The sequence below is a fragment of the Myotis lucifugus genome, unplaced genomic scaffold (genome assembly GCF_000147115.1).
Source record: "Myotis lucifugus unplaced genomic scaffold, Myoluc2.0 scaffold_5, whole genome shotgun sequence".
NCBI classification, from domain to species: Eukaryota; Metazoa; Chordata; class Mammalia; order Chiroptera; family Vespertilionidae; genus Myotis; species Myotis lucifugus.
In genome coordinates, this window is record NW_005871053.1 from 7,806,539 (window position 1) to 7,826,487 (window position 19,949).

Here is a 19,949-nt window from a genome sequence, read left to right on the forward strand (position 1 = left end):
TCAATATAACTAGAGTTTGATCTATAAACTTTTTTGTGTATGGTGTGAGGTATGTCTCAGTGTTTAAGTGAAGTCTTAGCAGAAAAGATTTAAAAGAATTAGAGAAATCTTTGGAGAAATGGTTGATGAAATTTTCCTGGAATTAAACTATAAATAAAAAGAAATTCATGCTTGGACATATCATGTAAAAATGCAAAAATATCAAAAACAAAGGTCTTGCCCTGGCCAGTGTGGTTCAGTTGGTTGAGCATCATCCCGTGCACCAGGGGGTCACATGATCAATTCCTGGTCAGGGCACATGTCCAGGTTGTGGGCTCGATCCCCAATAGGAGGGGTGCAACAAGCAACTGTTCAATGTTTCTCTCTCTCCCTCTCCTTTTCTCTCTCTCTAAAAAAATTTTTTTAAAACTTTAAAAAATATATTAAAATCAGCCTGAGAGTAAAGAAATGTTACAAAGGAATGACAAACTGATCGTAGATTTACCAGTATCTATATCAATATCCAGAATGAAAGTCGGAAGCCAATGTTTCAAATAGAGAGAGAGAGGGTGGGGGGGGATATCAAGAATTGTGTAACCTACTAAATTATCTTTCAAGAATGAGATTTAAATATAATTTAAGCAAAAACTGGGAGGGTTTACTACCAAAGACCTTCTAAAAGAAGTACTTCAAGAACAATGAAAATAACTCCAGAATGATGATCTGAGATATGAGAAAAATAGTAAGGAAATAAAATGGTCATGATGTACACAATTACTATCTGTTTAAATAAAAACAATAATAATGTCTAATTTGTGAAATTGGAAAAAGAAAAGAACAAAACTAAGATACTGGGCAATCAGCTGTATATCAGAGGGGGAAAGGGTATAATTCAAGTTAAGCAGTTCTAAGGACTTGTATTATTCCAAAGGCAATTAAGATAAGAATTGTGTAACTTTAGGCTTTGTTCAGTTATATATATAACATAAAGTCTATATCAGCAGAGGGAGGAGAACAGTGAACTAAAAGAAACACCCCTAAGGATAGACATATAAATGAAATGAAATAGAATTGAGAGTCCAGAGATAAACTCTTATATTAAATCGACGTTGGTGATGGTTACCCAACTCTATGAATATACTAAAAACTATCAACGTGTACACTTTGAGTGAGTGAATTGTAGAGTATGTGAATTAAATTCCAATAAAACTGTTAAGAAATAAATAAAAGAAAAAGGAAATAGTAAACAAAATAGTTGGAGCCAATGCCATCAGGGCTCTTCCTTCGCCTATTTTCTCTGTTCTTCCCCACATCTGCTGCAGATCTTTTTCAGCATCGTGAGGATTCAAGGCTAGTTATGTCTTCCAGTCTGCCACCTGCTTAATTCCACAATTAAAGGGGAATGAGGTTTCTCTTTCTAGATCCAGTCTGAAATATCCCTGTAAAAGGCTCTGATTGGCCCTGCTGAAGTATTGTTCCCATGCTTTAAGCCAATACAAGTCCTTAGAACTACTCAACTTGAATTATGCCTTTTCCTCTTCTCATATACAGGCGGATTGTCCAATATTTTAGTTTTGATCTTCTCTTTTCCCAAACTCACAAATTAGTGGCCAAAGAGATGAAAGATTATGATTGGTCAAGTTTTAGCAGCTGGGGTAAGGTGGGGAAAGGCTGTTACCAGAAAGGAGAGTAGAGAACAAAAAGGCGGAGGAGGAGGAGGAGGGGGGGGGGAAGAGGTCTACTCTAGGTATCCAGTTTGCCTATATCCTTAAATAATTTGTTTCTAACTCACAGCCAAGAGTCTTATTCAAAGGTTCCTAACCAAAACACTTGGCTCTGAATGATAATAGACTCCAGTTCACAAGTCAACCTGTGAATGACCAGCTTGCTATCTTTTACAGGAACCTATTATAACCCTTGTGTTCAAATGGGGACTATTCCTGTTGGGTATTACAAAATATAAAAAGGTTACGCAACTGCATGATTTTTGTCTAACTTTAAGATGACATTTCTGTGACTGCTTCTAGGCAACGACCAAGGCCAGAGTCCCTCTGACAAATTAACTTCCTTTTATACCACCCTTATCATTTATGTACTTCAGAATTTACTTGTATTAATTCACTTCAATAAAAAAAATCTACCTTTTTTATTTAGCTTCACATTTCTTGTGCTTCTTAAAGTCAATTTTATCATCAGAACTTCTGAAATTGCCAAAGTACAAGGATGAATGTCAGAGTGTCAGGGTTTTTTAATGAATTCTGACAAGACAGAAAAGGTCAAAGCAGATTTCTTCAACATGTTCAAATGTGGTCCTGGTTATAAAGATTTTTACAAGGAGTATTTAGGTTATTTCTTAAAATGACTGCAGTATTCTGCTATACTTGATGGATTAAATTTTGCATGGAACACTCTTCTCTCTAGGGTCCTCAAGTTCTGCCTTGCTCATCTCCTCATCCTTTTGCTCTTGCTGTAGATGTCATCTCTTGCAACAAGTCTTTCCAGGTTCCCCAAGATACAGCCAGTTGCTTCTGCTAATATCTCTCCTTACTCAGTGTTTACTTCCATTATTGCACTTACTACACTGTATTATAATTACCTGTTAATTTGTGCATCTCTGATTCTTTTTACTAAAGGACCAGCTTTTTGAGGTCAAAGATGGACCCTGGACTGAAGTACCCTAGAGACTAGCAAAGTGCCTACAAAAAGTAAGAATCTGCTATGCATTTGTTAAATTAAGGGACATGCTTCAAAACAATTGCCCTGTATTCCATAAAAATGTCAAGGTCATGAAGTACTAAGAAATTATCCTATGATTCTGATCCTTATTGGATGCTGGACCAGAAAAAGAACATTAATGGGACAATTGACAAAATTGGAATAAAGTCAGTAGGTTAGTTCATGGCATTGTATAAATATTCATTTCCTGGTTTTGATCACTGTTGCTATGGTTTTATAAAATGTCAACATTTGGGAAGCTGGGTGAAAGGCATATGAGAATTCTTTGAATGATTTTTTGCAATCATTTTTGTAATCCTGAAGGTTAAAAATGTTAATAGGAAAAAAACATGCATGTGTTAACTCACAAATAAAAAGGAAAGGAGGGAGAGAAATGGAAAGAAGGGGTAAGGGGAGAGAGTAAGACGGAAAAAAGCTAAAAGCTAGCTGGCTTTTGGAAGTATAGCTGGGTAATAAAAGGAAAAATTTGAGAGCTTTCTAACCATAGGTGCCTCAAATGTCATATTATTACCACATTCTTAGCAGTCTAATTAGGAAATGCTGTGCATGACCGCAGCCTTATATAATTCTTTCTTTGCTGTTTACTCCTGAACTTTGTCCATATGTTTAAAAATTATTCAGTTGGATTTAGCAAGTACCTACTGAGTGCCTGCTATGTGCCAGGTACAGTGATGAGCACTGAGGATAGAAGCAAATGTGGTAAGATATGTTCCTCATCCTCAGAGAGGAACACAATCTACAGGGGAAATTGAAGCAAAAAGAAAATGAAGAATGGCAATACAGTGAGAAATGTACAACTATTCCCACAAATACCAAATCAAGAGGCAACACCTGAGGGTATTATGCTAAGTGAAATAAGTCAGACAAATACCATATGATCTCACTTATATTAGGAATCTAGAAAAAATAATTCACATATAAAGAATAGACTGGCGGTTTTCAGAGGCAGAGGTTAGGGGTGGGCGAAATGGGTGAAGGGGGGTCAAAACATCCAAACTTCCAGTTATAAAATAAGAAAGTCCTGGGAAATGTAATGCACAACATGGTGACTATAGTTAATAGTACTGTACTGTATATTTGAAATTACTAAGAGAATAGATCTTAAAAGTTCTCATCACAAGAAAAATAAATTTGTAGCTGTGGTGATTTATGTTAACTAGACATATTGTGGTGATCATTATGTAACATATACAAATATTCAAATATTGAATGATTATGTTGTATACCTGAAACTAATATAATGTTATATGTCAATTATATCTCAATTTAAAAAAAAAGTGCAAAACAGAAAGTGCTTACTTTCCTGGGAGAACAGAAGCGTCACAGAAGAGAGAATGTGTAAGCTGGGTTTTGAAGAAGAGGGATTTACCAGTAGACAAAACTGGGAAGAACATTCTAAGCACAGAATGTGTAAGACCTCAGAAGTGGGAAACAGCAAAGTGAGTTAGCTCAGCATGGTTAAAGTGGAAAGCACCCCCAGAAGAATGGACTCTTTCTTGGTGGCTTTATTGGGATATAATTCACATATCATAAAATTCACCCATTTAAAAGGTACACTTCAGTGGTTTTTAGTATAGTCACAAAGTTGTACAACCATCATCACTGTCTAATTTTAGAACATTTCATCAGCACCCAAATGAAATACCACTCCCATTAGCAGTCACTTCCCATTCCCCACCTCCAGCCCTAAGCAACCACTAATCCAATTTACTTTCTCCCTCCACAGACTTGCCTATTCTGGACATTTCATATTATAAGTGGCTGTACCATTTTACATGTCCACCAGCAATTCCACAAAAATTGATATTGTCTACTTTTTATCATAGCCATCCTAGTGGGATGTTGTTTGTTAGCTTTCTAGGACTGCTGTAACAAATGACCACAAACTGGGTGACTTAAAACAACAGAAATTGATTCTTTTACAATTCTGGGGGCTGGAAATCTGAAATCAAAGTGTAAGCAAGGTCATGCTCTCTGTAAAGGCTCTAAGTGAAGCACTGTTTTATACTTTCTCTTAGTTTCTTATGTTACCAGTAATCCTTAGCATTCCTTGGCTTATAGATGCATCGCTTCAATCTCTGGCTCTGTCATCACAGGGAGTTCTCCCCTGTATCTCTGTTTCTTCTCCGATCATATTGGATTAGGACACACCATCTTGACTTGACTACATCTTGTTACAAATACTATATTTCCAAGTAAAGTCATATTCACAGGTACTAGAGGTAAGACTTCAATATATCTTTTTGAGGGAGCACAATTCAACCCACAAGTGGTATTCCATTGTGGCTTTGATTCACATTTCGCTAATAGCTAATGATGTTTAGCATCTTTTCATGTGCTTATTGGACCATTTAACCCAAAGTAAAATCCAACTATAAAAAGGCAGAGGGCTGTCTCTTCTTATTTTTTTCTTGTCCATCCATTCTTTTAGGCCTAGGTTCCCTTGTACAATCCCAGCATAATCAATATGCTTTCTTAAAAGAAAATAACATTTTTTCAGATCTTGTAAATCAACAGTTTTTTCTTATAAATCAATGGTTCTTTTTTTGTTTTACTTTTTATATTTTTATCTTAAAGAGATCGAAAGGTTTTTGTCCAAAAACGAAGGTTTTAATGGAAAATGTTCAAAGCTCTCCTCATAGCCCAGGTTTGATTATGGGACAAATAAAATAACATATATACTTTGATTCATAATCAATGTAATTGACTTATAATTCCAATGTGATTGGAATTCTATAGCAGAAACTCCCCTAATCCCAGTCTAAATTTATAAATAGGACTCCTCTGTATTTTAGAAGTCAAACCAGAGACTTCAGAAAACTGCAGATAAAAATTACAAGGGGTGGGAAGGGAACCTAGCTCAGAAACAGAGTGAAAACCTAAATTAAAAAATTTTAAAACATAAAGAAAAATAAATTTTGAAATTTTTTTAATTTAAGTAAATAAATATGAAGAAAGCAAGAAAAAATGATAATGACATCTACAAGTGAATAAGTACAGCTGATCCAAATCTCAGTTTTAAAGCATTTCATAGGTAAAGTCATTAGGAATGGCTTCCAGCTCACCAAAGAGAGTGTTTCTCCACATGCCAAATTACAACGCCAAGGCAGATCAAGGGAAAATAATCAGCCATTTGTTGATTATTTATTTTTTAATCATGTTCTCAAGCATCTACAGATGCAAGGAAGCATGTGGCCTCATACTGAAGCTGTTTGCAAACAGCAGGATTGCCTGGCCCAAGAAATGGTGTTTGCTGTGAGGAAAGCTGCCCCTCTACAACCATGTTTGGATAGCACCTATGGCCTGCTGCAATTGGCATAGCACATTCTCCATGGGCATACTGCCAGCCTAACAGATGGGCAGGAATGTAACCCTGCCAAAGAGCCTGTGTGTGCGGGGAGCTCACAACTGTGGTTAGATTCCTTTCCAAGGGGCTGCATCCACTTATGCTGCCCAGGAGATAAACGTATGACTTACCTGTCTTCAAATGGCATTAATGAATATGTAAAAAATTCTCCAAATTAGTGGTTACCTGGATTAGCAGCACTGGCACCATTTGGGCTATTGCTAGAAATGCACATTTTCAGGTTCCACCCCAGACCTAGTGAATCAGAAACTCTGGGGGTGGGACCCAGCACTCTGAGGTTTAACAAGCCCTCTAGGACCTAGCTCTGACATACGAATCTATTGAAGGAGTAACTATTGAACCATTCTAACGTGTGAACAGAATAGGGCACAACAAAATCTAGGGAAATGGTGAGGCTGCAAACTGGGTTCAGTGCAGAGTTCCTGAGCCCTAGGAAGGCATGCTGACCTGGTGGTTTCATTTAGGGTGACCCAACAAGCTCAGAAGTGTTTGGAAATGTTTGAAAACATGTCTGACTGTCCACAGCTAAGGAATGTTACTGGTATTTATCCAGTGTTGTTATATTTCTTCAAATAAATGGAAACTAAAATGGCAATGGCACTCACATTGAGATCAAAGTCAGAAGAGGACCAGGCCCCAGTGTGATGACTGGGACGTAAGAGAGGTCACCAGATAAGGACTTGAGAACAGAAACTAAGAATGAGCACCAAACTATAAACTGAGCCCCATGGAAGGGTGTTTATAAAGGAATACCCTGGAGGTAAACACCTGTGGAAGGAAAGAGATTATCTTTGTCTGGGCTGCTGTAACAAAACACCGCCAACTGGATAGCTTATAAACAAAAGAAATTTATTTCCTACAGTTCTGGACTAGAAGTCCAAGGTCAAGGCACCAGCATGGTCACATTTTCAGGTGAGGACCTCCTTGCTGTGTCCTCACATGGTGGAAGGGGTCTCTTATAAATCACTAATCCCACTCAAGAGGGCTCCACCCTCATGACCTAGCCACCTCCTGAAACCCCACCAGTTAACACCCATCACCTTAGGATTTTAACATGTGATTTTGGGGGAGACCAAATATTCAGATCATAGCAGTGATAGAAGCAAAATTGTCCAGAGGGAGAAATCAAGCTACCTCAGCTGACTCTGTGGAAACTGCTGGAGCTAGAATGGCCCTTCAGTGTTGTCTCAAGTTAGATTAGATGTCAGTGTCTTTATATACACCCCGTTGATCAGTCATTGGACATGGGCTGCCCTGAAAGTAGTATGACCTTGGGCAAGGCCATTCTCCTTGGATAGGTAATTCCTGAAGTGGCTGGCGACTGAAGGCTGACTGCTGACAACACTCCTCACAGCTGGGTTAATACGATCCATTGAAGGAGGATTTGTCCTCCTTATTTGTCCATAACACAAATGGACAAAGTATGTAGAATAACATGGAATTCCAGTGGTCAGTGCCACAACACCATCTCCCAGGTGAGCTTTCAGCATGAATTCCCTGATCAAACACATCAGTTCCATGTCCAAAGTTTGGATGCTGGTCTCTAAAGTAGGGAAGTTACATGTTCTCAGGACGATGCCCACTTAGCCTTACATGCAATAACCTAAAAGAGGGGATTGGTCAATAAAGCCGTGGCACTTCTCCAGATTCTACAGCAAGATCTGGTTGTCACACTCCCTGTCTTTGCATGCTTGAGCCCAGAAGTAGACAGTTATAACATGTTCAACCTTTCAGTCAGTCCCACCTGTTGGTGTGCTAAAGAGAACTAAACATGGCTCTGTTTAGGTGCTGCTTCTCTCTCCTTTCATTAATCTTGCCTGAGAGAGATGAACAGCAGCCTTTTATATGAATTACATAGAAATTTAGTTGGTAGGAGTAGGCTTTTTAAAAATATGTTTTTTATTGATTTCAGAAAGAGAAAGGGAGAGGGGGAGAGAGAGATAGAAACATCAATGAGAGAGAAACATCAATAGGCTGCCTCCTGCATGCCCTCTCCTGGGGGTTGAGCCTGCAACCCAGGCATGTGCCCTGACTGGTATTAAACCAGCAACCTCCTGGTGCATGGGACAGTGCTCAACCAATTGAGCCACACTAGCTAGGCAGGAGTGGGCTTTTGTTTTTTCACATCCGAGAATTTTATTGGACACGGCTCTGGGCCTGGCAGGCCCAGCTCATGGCCCCGCAGCTAGGGCTGGAGGACAGTGGTTCCATACAGAAAATCTCAGGGCACACGGTAACCCCACAAAGCGACACTCTACAGATTATTATAGTTGGGAGACTGTAGGGCTGCTCCACAGACTTGCAAACAGGTCAAATCTTGCTAAATAAACATCCAGTGAAAAAGACAACTTGAATTCATCCCTATACACAGAGCACTCTAGGGCAGGTAAATGGGTGGGGGTGGCTAGAAGCCACCATCCTCACTAGTTGGGGGACCTGGATGGGTGATGATGAGTGGGCCCAGATGTCCATGGCACGGGGTAGGAGCGGGCTTTTGATACCAGTTCTGGTTTATATAATGGTCCAGCCCTGCCTTGAATGTGTTTGCTTGGCTGCAAATTTATCAATCACCTTCTTGAAGGTTCTTCTCTGGTTGATCCTGCTGGGACTGTTTGTGGAACTGGAATTTGGCCTGGCTTATTTTGTCCTGTCCTTGTTCTACTGGATGTATGTCGGGACACGAGGTCCCGGGGAGAAGAAGGAGGGAGAGAAAGCGCCTACTCTGTGTTCAACCCGGGCTGCGAAGCCATCCAGGGCACCCTGACTGCAGAGCAGTTAGAGCGCGAGTTACAGCTTAGACCCCTGGAGGGGAGATAGGAGCAGCCTTGGCCCTCCTAGCCCTTGGCCGTGGACTTGTGGGGTTGTTCAGGTGCCCCAGACTAAGGACAGCTTGCAGGCTAGTCCTGTGACCGCACAGTTCTACCTGTTTTCCCTGATCTGCTGCAGTTTTATCTTTGAACTTCTCTTTGGTTTTGGTGAAATTCCCTGAAAGATACTCACTGTGTATCTGATGCAATTATAAAAATGACATACTGGGGGGAAAAACAATTTTTTCCCAGGATCTGGACCATGTCCCTGATCCCCACATGCTATCTGGGATCTTGTTTTCTTCTGAGCCAAAATGATATCACCACTTGGTATCACCAGCATAGCTGCCGTTCAGAGAATCTTGCAGCAGGATCCCGGCTCACCTTATCTGATACCTTAATTTGGATTTCGTTTGGACTTCATCCAGCTTCCTTGGAAACTGGCCAGGTCAGTCTCCCAAACCCTTGCCTCATAAAGCCACAATTTAGGGTCCAAGATAACCACTGGCAAAATCTGCATTCTACGACACTTTGAGCCTCTTAGAAAGGTGTTTCAAAAGTACCAGCTTCAGGAATCAGTGCAATAATACTTCTGCTAGCCAAATGAAGATGGCAGATCTTAACCCACAATTTCTTTGGCTTCCTATCTTCTCAGATTTTAGTCTTTCCCCACAGATAGGGTTATTTTACTTTATACAACAAGGAAGCATTCCTCTGAACATAGCAACCCTTTTTCTAGAACATGGCAAAAGACCATAGCTCAACATCTCAGACTCCCTTGGGGCCTCCCAGTCAAGTTTGGTTTCCTGTCTGGTTTGCATTCCATCTGCAGTTGATTGACTGAACACAATAAATAGTCTACACTTTCCAGGCTACTTGGGATAACTCCAGCTCCCCCAAAACTCTGGGCAGTGGCTTTGTCACTTATGAGTTTGCTCTATAAATAATATATTAACTATTTAATGCCAATATTATCCATTCAAAGAGACAGAATACTAAAGACTGGTTGCCCAGGGCTGCAGAGAGTGGACAATGGGGAGTTAGTGTTTAATGGGTACAGAGTTTGGGATGATGATAAAGTTCTGCAAACAAATAGTGGTGATAGTGGTACAACAGTGTAAATGTACTTTATGCCCCTATACTGTATACTTAAAAATAGTTACAGTGGCAAACTTTATGTTATGTGCAGATTTTTTTAAACACTCTGGAGAGACTTTTTAAAAATATGTTTTTATTGATTTGAGAGAGAGAGAGGATGGGAGAGGGATTCAGAGATAGAAACATTGATAAACTGCCCTGACTGGGAATCGAACTGGTGACCTCTAGGTTCATGGGGTGATGGCTCAAACACTGAACCACACCAGCCAGGCTGGAGAGACTTTTAAAAAGACTCCTATTCTAGTTTCTTTGGTTGGAAGTGGAAATATATTTACTCAAGTTTCCACAAGTGAAGCTGTTTATTGTAAGACTCAGGATCTCATATCAATTAAAGAACAGGGAGCAGACTGGAGCAAAAACTGGAACTGTACCCAATAACTCTCTGGAGCAAGAGGGTGACTCTTCTCTCAAATCTCCTCAGTTTAAATCCAAACAAGGCTCAGTTTCTCCTTGTCTATGCTTCTCCTTACTTGTCTTTGTCTTTTTTTATTTTTTTTATTGATTTCAGAGAGGAAGGAAGAGGGAGAGAGATAGAAACAGCAATGATGAAAGAGAATCATCGATCGGCTGCCTCCTTCATGCTCCCTATTGGGGATCGAGCCCACAACCCAGGCATGTGCCTTGACCAGAATCAAACCCGGAACCCTTCAGTCTGCAGGCCGATGCTCTATCCACTGAGCCAAACCATCTAGGGCCTCACATGTCTCCTTGATACTTCTTGCAACAAAGAATAGTCCCTCTACTTTATCTTTTCTTTTTTTTTAATATATTTTATTGATTTTTACAGAGAGGAAGGGAGAGGGATAGAGAGTTAGAAACATAGATGAGAGAGATACATCAATCAGCTGCCGCCAGCACACCCCCTACTGGGGATGTGCCCGCAACCAAGGTACATGCCCTTGACTGGAATCGAACCTGGGACCCTTCAGTCTGCAGGCTGATGCTCTATCCACTGAGCCAAACCGGTCAGGGCTCTACTTTATCTTTTCTCCTTCTCATAGTTTCTGCTCAATTATTGTCTTACCTTCTTCACAGTTTAGCTTCCTTGTAACCTAGCTTTGAACTTGACCTCTTTTCTACATTATACCCCTTCTATACATCCTTTCATATCAATCCCCACTGTCACCCACCTCATATTCTGTTTCCCAAATCAGGTACCCATGACTGAGCAATCAGTCTGAGTAGAGCTTTTTTTCCAGGTGACCCCATAAGCTGCTCTCCAATCTATATTTTGGCTCAATTTGCTGCAATCAGCCATGTGAAAGGTGGATTTATTAGGTATAAAACATGGCTGCCTTCATCTACCTCTTTAGCAGAGGTGGTAGGTGTAAAATACACTGTGATAGCCATGTCCTGTCCAACCTAGTTTTTAATATCATCACTCCTTATGCTCTAGAGCAGTGGTTCTCAACCTTCTGGCCCTTTAAATACAGTTCCTCATGTTGTGACCCAACCATAAAATTATTTTCGTTGCTACTTCATAACTGTAATGTTGCTACTGTTATGAATCGTAATGTAAATATCTGATATGCAGGATGGTCTCAGATGACCCCTGTGAAAGGGTCGTTCGACCACCAAAGGGGTCGCGACCCACAGGTTGAGAACCGCTGCTCTAGAGAGTCTAGAATAATAACCCTTTCTAGGAAGAGTCGCAGCAGCTACATCTGCGTCAATGACATCTTTGACATCAGTGTATTTCAGGAGAATCTCTACTTTCTGATGATACTAAAGACCAAATGACTATTCCACTGATGACACCAGCAACTGTTTTCTGTGCTCTAGGGAATATATATATACCAATGTCAGAGGGCATGCCTCTGGTATGAAAACACGCAGGATCAACTTAAAACACTTAGCTTGATTTTGTGGAACATTTTTTACCCCTGCTGCTTACTCATTATGTTCCTAATTTTAGCATAGTTTAAATCCAAAAAGTCCTGTGGACAAATGTATGCTTTTTAATCAGCAAATTATTTTTAGTTCCTGGTCATTAAATCCTAATAATGTAACTAGGACATTTGGCCTCTAGCAAATGCACTAATTAATAATGTTTTAAATAGCACATAGTGGTTTTTTGTGTGGGCAACATGCTAAGTAAGATATTCCCAAACTTAAAGATATAGGAAGTTATTCCTTGAGACATCAGATCTGGCTGAGTTCTGTAGAACTCACTGAATACATCAGCTGGCTCAACTCCAGCTCTGCAGGACTTGAAGCTTCTGGCAGGAGAACAGGCAAAATAGCTGCATTGTGGGTGCCCCCAAGTGGGTACATGTTGATGTGCACGCTGAGGATTTTCTGGCCAGCTCCTCTAGCATTAGCCTGTGAAGTGTTTATAAGAATGCAAAAAAGCTATTATATAAGAGGTGTATGCATTTTTCAGCATGCACCTCTTATATAATATCAACTGAAAGAATATTTAATGTTTTGGGTTACCACAGATCATTTATTTTCTATCAAATATTAATAAAGTTTTCAAATTACCCTACCATACACTGAGTGACCAAATTATTATGACCGGCCAGATTATTATGATATCCCATCAGTACAATGAATTGAATTAGTTATGAAAATAATAATAATAATAATAATAATAATAATAATAAAACCTTGAGAGTATTTGCTTAGGAAGTTCTCAATATTCAGAATTTTTGGAAGTGTCAATGAAGTACTGATGGGGTGGTCATAATCTGTCCACTCAGTGTATGTATCAAATAGAAAAAGGATGGACTTTAATGTCAGACAAAACTTGACTTTGTACTCTCAACCCCTTATCAGTTGTGTAACCTTGGGCAATCCACTTAATCTCCCTAATTCACAGTTGTCTCATTTTTAAAATGGGATTTAGGAGTATTTACTTCATTGGACTATGTTTTAGATAACACTTGTAATAGGGACAGGGTCTAGCACATTACAAAGTGCCTAATAAATATTATTTATTATTTTTGCTTGTAAACAATATTGTTTGATATATACATGCAAAATAAAATATATCTATTGAGATATATCAAAGTTCTAGGACTTCCCCAATACCTTGTCAACAAATTCCTATCATGGGAATGTAAAGTACAGCATAGGTAATATAGTCAATAATATTGTAACTGTGTATGTTATCAGGTGACTACTAGACTTATTGGGCTGATCACTTCTAAGATATCTAAATGCCTAATTATTATGTTGTACAACTGAAACTAATATATTGCATGTCAACTGTAAATTAAATTTTTTAAAATAAATGTCTTTCCTGCTTAAATCAACGATAGGCAATTTATGATATTTATGATGAGAATTTAGCAATGTATATAATTATGGCAGTGAAAAAGAATGAGGTTGATCAGTATTCCTCAAAAATGTTTATGTCATGAGAGACAAAGAAAGGCTAAGGAAATGTTCTAGATAAGTGATGGTGAACCTATGACACGAGTGTCAGAGGTGACACGCAAACTCATTTTTTTGGTTGATTTTTCTTTGTTAAATGGCATTTAAATATATAAAATAGATATAAAAATATAAGTCTTTGTTTTACTATGGTTGCAAATATCAAAAAATTTCTATATGTGACACGGCACCAGAGTTAAGTTAGGGTTTTTCAAAATGCTGACATGCCGAGCTCAAAAGGTTCGCCATCACTGTTCTAGATGATAACAGACTAAGAAACACAACTAAATGCAAAAAAATCTCTATAAATTACTTTATTAGGATAACTGATGATATTGGAATGTGGACTATAGATTGCATAAAATATTTTTATCAATATTATATTTACTGAATTTGATAACTGTTATTATGTAAGATAGTTTTTGAGGTATAATTGACAAATTACTGTATATTAGTTCCAGATATACAACATAATGAATCAATATTTGTATGTAGAGAATCTTCCTGTTCTTAGGAAATATGCACAGAAATATTAAGGGGCATGATTCAGACAACCTACTCTCAAATGGTTTAGGAAAAGTAAATAAAAATATGTATAACATTTCTGTGTGCATATTGTGTAGATGGTGGATAGATAGATGTCTATGTATATAGACATCATCATGTACATGTATGCAAAGAGAATAAGAGAGAGAATATGGGAAGATAGAAAATGATAAAAATTTGTGAATCAGGGCAAAGGGTAAACAATAGTTCTCTGTACTCTTCTTGCAACTTTTCTTTGTTTAATATTTAAAGTTAAAAAATCTAGGTTTGAAAATACTTATATAAAAATTTTTAAAGATAGTGACATAGTCCACCAAAATATATTAGGTAACTATCCAGTATTTTGAGACAAACCCACAAAATAATTACGAATTATTTGGGAAATAAAGTATGTGTTGTTATGTTAAAGTAATGTCTACTCTCCAGAGAAAATTGGACTATATTAACTAATTCTTTTTAAACATAAATGATTTTCATGAGCAAGAAAAATTATGAACTATAAGAGCTCAAAGTGACCTTAGAGCTCACCTAGTCCAGGCTTCTTTCAAAGACAGAAAATCATCCAAATTTCTTGAAAGATGTATCACCTGCTATTAATCTATGGGATAAATCACTCTGTTGCCAAACCGGTTTGGCTCAGTGGATAGAGCGTCGGCCTGCGGACTCAAGGGTCCTGGGTTCGATTCCGGTCAAGGGCATGTACCTTGGTTGCAGGCACATCCCCAGTGGGAGATGTGCAGGAGGCGGCTGATCGATGTTTCTCCCTCATCGATGTTTCTAACTCTCTATCTCTCTTCCTTCCTCTCTGTAAAAAATCAATAAAATATATTTTTAAAAAATCACTCTGTATTCATTTTCTGATGATTTAAAATTATGTCTGACTCATTATCCTGAAAACTAGTAAATAAATGGAAAGAATCAACAATTTATCTTGGCTTTTCTGTTCTAACTATAATTCAAGGTAACAAAAATAGTTGCTATGGGAAAGTTCTTCATAAAATAATTCCAGCTAATAAATGAAGATGGAACAACAGAAAAAAATCACCATATCTCAATCATAATGAAATAATTGATTTAGGAAATAATCATCAATGACCACTAAAATCATTAAGTAAAAAGCTGATGAGGAACTTTATAATGGATAAATCAAGCTTACCTCATTGATCAATTTTAATTTCATTGCCTCCTAACTGGTGCACATTGGAAGTATACAGACATTATATACCTCCTAACTGGTGCACATTGGAAGTAAACAGAGCAACCTATAAAGGATATTTTAAGAAGAAGGAAAAAAATTGACCAATCCTTTAGATCTAGCTACCAATTTATAGGAAATACAGAGTTCAGATGAACATGTTAAATGATACCATGAAAATAAAATTAGCAAAATCTAAAATGTGGGATATTCTACCTGACAAAAAACGAGTTTCTTAAACTAATAAATTTGAAAGAGGAATGAGAATCTATAGGTTCAAAGGCACTTAAAAAACATATAACTAATTACAATGTGTAGAACTTGTACAGATTCTCAGTTTCAACAAAGCAATTGTTAATGTTATAAGACAATCAGGACTATCTGAACACTGGCTGCATATTTGGTGATATTAGGAATTATTAAATATTTTAGGTGTGATAATGGTATTGTGGTTATGTTTTCAGAAATCCTTATGGAGATTTATACTTAAGCATTCAGAAATTAAATATTGGCTTCTGGAGTTTGTTTCAAAATAACATGGGGTAGAGTGGAAAAGAAGTGAATGAGCAGGAGAATAGTAGAAAACAGATTGACCATGTATTGATGTAGGCGATGGGTGGGAATTTAACATATTATTTCCTTAACTTTTGAATATCTTTTAAATTTCCATATAAACTTTTACACATTATTTTTCAATGTTTGTCTATGATTTTAGAGAAAGAGAGGGAGAGACAGAAAGGGAGAGAGAGACAGAGAGAGAGAGAAAAAGGGAGGGAAGGAGGGAGGGATTATTTCTAGCTCTTCATCTACAAGTCAGCGTGTTTCAGAACTTGTTCTATTACTTTATGCTCAAAAACATTTCAGCAGCACTACTATATATCAGAATAATAAAAGGTAGAATTAATTTAATTGGTGATTAAAAACACTTCAAATTATATCAACCTCTGCAATAGAATATGATATAAAAATTGTATGTTTTTTTCAAAAGATAAAATAGAACAAGGGCCTATTTCACTAGTCCTTTAAGGGTGTAATTTCATGGGGGATTGGTTTGTGCTTCTCTTCTGGTAGGAGTTCTCTGGTAGGACAAGTTGAGGGGACTCCCTTAAATGGTCAAGAAAGGCAGATGGAATCTGGCCAAAGAACAGACTGGAACAACTGATAGAATTTGCAATTAAATAACATGTGGTTGCCATGAATATATGGCCATTCTCCTGAAATGAATGTACAACACTGAACAGAATTATGATCAGATAAAACAAGTGTTTGCCTATGTGTGTCTTTTCTATTTCAAGCTTGATACAAAGTTTTAGATTTAAAACTTGCACATTTTACTCATGCTCTCCTCTAGTTCAAATCAAGAAAGGCAAGTACTCTATAATCCTTAAGGCTTAGATCAGTGATGGTGAACCTATGACACGCGTGTCAGAGGTGACACCCGAACTCATTTTTTTGGTTCATTTTTCTTTGTTAAATGGCATTTAAATATATAAAATAAATATCAAAAATATAAGTCTTTGTTTTACTATGGTTGCAAATATCAAAAAATTTCTATATGTGACACGGCACCAGAGTTAAGTTAGGGTTTTTCAAAATGCTGACACGCCGAGCTCAAAAGGTTCGCCATCACTGGCTTAGATGAACCTGAGATTTCCACTGACCACATTTTGTAGAATGTGGCTCTTTGATATTTGCCTCTTAAAAATACTAGATAACCAGCCATCACTACTTTAAGTCAAGTTCCCTGGCTTGGGGATATGACATAGGAAATTAACCTCAACATCAAAGTTCATAGTTCAGAAACTCTTAGAAAGGCGAGATGGGTAAAGAAAAGTCTATTATTATGTTTGAACAAACTACATAATGGGATAATTGACTAAAATCAGTGATGTAAGAGGTGGCCAAGGACAGAGTTATTTGTGCTGTGTAACCATGTTATTCCTCCATAAAGTCATGAAAGTCCAAAAGTGGACAGAAAATAAAGCTTTACTTAGCATGATGTCTTTGTACCATGTGGAAAACATATAATTCCTAAAATTGACGTAAAACCCTCACATATCACATGGTACTGGAACCAGGAATGTGACCCTTAATGTCAACACTGGGGCTAAAGTAGCAAAAAAGTGATAAACAGTCCTCTCAAATATTTTCTTGGCATTGTAAAATGTCTTGTTTCTTAACATAAGTTGAATATCTGGGTCCACTGAATATGGATGGATTTAATTTAGTGAAGGAAAATTATATTTAATTAGGACTTTTACTTGTAACTGATTGTCTTTAAAGTAGATGAAATTGATATAACACCTTCCTATCATATACAATAAATTCCAAACAATATATAGATAAGAAGGTACACACACACACACACACACGCGCGCGCACACACACACATATGTACACACATGAACATACACATGCACAATACTTTAAATGCCATAGAGTTTGAATATAATTTGAAAAGTATTGGGTAGGGTTATTGCCTGAAAGCATGCCCAACCCCATCACCAAAAACAGAAATTCAACATTTAAGAATGATTCCTTTCTTTTAATTAGTGCAAGGACCATGGGGATAATGTAATAAATGTTATCAATTTGTGAATTATATAAACTTTTCTAACATATTGGTTTTTTAAATTTTAAAGTAATTCATGTATATGAAAACATATTAAATAATACAGAGGTATGTGAAGAGAAAATTAGCAGTTATTCCCTTCCTTCTCCAACTCCATTGCTCAAAAATTTATTGTCTATCAATGGGCCAAGCATGTTGTAGGCTAATGGGTATAGCAATGAACAAAACAAAGTTCCTGCCCTCATGGACTTATAGTCTAATGTGGGAGCTAAATAAACAAACAATAAATAATTCCAGGTAGCAATAAGTGCTATGAGGAAATATGTGTAATATGTATAATCAAACAAATGAAAAATGTTCTTTGGGTTCTCTAAGTTTGACTATTGCAATATTAAACAGAAAAAGACATTCTAGAGGTCATTCTAATCTGTCCAAATTGACTAAAATCTTAGTTAAAGGGCCGAAACCGGTTTGGCTCAGTGGATAGAGCGTCGGCCTGCGGACTGAGGGGTCCCAGGTTCGATTCCGGTCAAGGGCATGTACCTGGGTTTCGGGCACATCTCCAGTGGGAGATGTGCAGGAGGCAGCTGATCGATGTTTCTCTCTCATTGATGTTTCTAACTCTCTATCTCTCTCCCTTCCTCTCTGTAAAATCAATAAAATATATTTTAAAAATCTTAGTTAAAGGAAAAAATAATACAGTTATTGCAAAATACTTTGTACATACTAACCCCTTATTTATTATTATTGAACAGAAATGTATTGAATGACTATTATGTTTAACACTCTGTTAGGTGCTATAGAAGAAATAAATATAAATTAGGCCTAATCCCTGCCCTTGAGAATCTTACCAACTGTACCAGTTATTAACATGTGATGTCTCAGCTACAAATCCATCCTTCTCTGCCTTGCTTTATTATTCTAGAACTGGATGCTGTAGGCATTCTGCTTTGACAACTGACAAAATATTAGGCTTTGCCAATAGAGGGCGATGGAAAGACACTGAGTCTAGAGCAGGAGGAAAAGGACTTTCCTTTCTGTACTGTTTTTCACGTGGACAAGTAGATTGGTTCGCAGGTGACTAATTATGTTCACCTCAGCAGGGCTCATGGTGCACTTGTGGCCCGTACTGGCTGTTTGTACATTCCTAGGGTAGCCATACCTCTCTAAATTTCTACGGTCTTCCTTGCTGCTCACTCTTCCTTCGCCAAGGGTAGAAGCTATTCCCACAGTTGCTACTGTATCCCTTAGAGTCCACTCTGCCCTTCTTAGTTAGATACCTTTTACTGGATAACAATCTCTATATTAAATTTTTCTTGTACCTAGTAGATATACCATGGAATAAGGGAGAAAGGCCATTTCTGCTGTAATCACAGCCCAAAGACCCAAGAGCTTCAGAGATGTAGATCTATAGAATTATATCTTTGCTTGGGTTGTATTCAGCTGCATATAACAGAAGACAGACTGGAGGCAGTTAAGAGCTGCTGTAGGTATTAAAAACGTAAGAACTCGGGCTCATTTTAGTTTCCAGCTTCTCCATCCCTAATGTGTGGCTTCTGTGCTAATGGCTGCAAGACTGTTGCTTCACCTCCACACACTAGGTCCATATGCCAGGCACGAAAAAGAAAGAGAAAATGACAAAAGAAATGATCCAAGTAAATCTATCCCCTTTCTAAGCATTCTAAAAGGCAATACCAAGTCAGCTATTACTGACCATTCCTAACTGTAAGGGAATCTAGGAAATTCAGTTTGTTTTTAACTGTGAACAGGGTTCTGTAAGTAAGAAAAAAGAGAGAGAATGGATGTTGGATAGACAACTAACTGTGTCTGCCACAAATTGATTGAAAAAATAGTAAATTATTTTTGAGATGGGCAAGAGTCAGCAGAGGGCCTTGATCTCATACCCATATACTTATTTGTTTTCTTTTTATGTAAATAGTCTTTCTATATTAACTAGAGTCCCGGTGCACGAAATTCGTGCACTCTTGGAAGGGGGTGTCCCTTAGCCCAGCCTGCACCCTCTCCCAGTCCCGTAGTCCTCGGGGGATGTCTGACTGCTGTGGAGGTGGGAGAGGTGCCTGCCACCGCAGGTTCTGGCTGAGCAGTGCCCCTCCTATGGGAGCGCACTGACCACCAGGGAGCAGCTCATGTGTTGCGCGTCTGCCCCCGTGGTGGTCTGTGCACATCATAGTGACTGGTCATTCCACCGTT

General features: G+C 38.0%; 1 protein-coding gene across 1 annotated transcript; it reads left to right on the plus strand.

The window, feature by feature from the left end:
• The first annotated feature begins 8,522 nt into the window (after nucleotides 1-8,522).
• Nucleotides 8,523-8,899, plus strand: LOC106694611 (SAYSvFN domain-containing protein 1-like). The gene is given in 2 exon segments (XM_014446419.2): nucleotides 8,523-8,793; nucleotides 8,796-8,899. Coding segments are annotated over 2 exon segments (375 nt in total).
• Nucleotides 8,900-19,949: the final 11,050 nt, after the last annotated feature.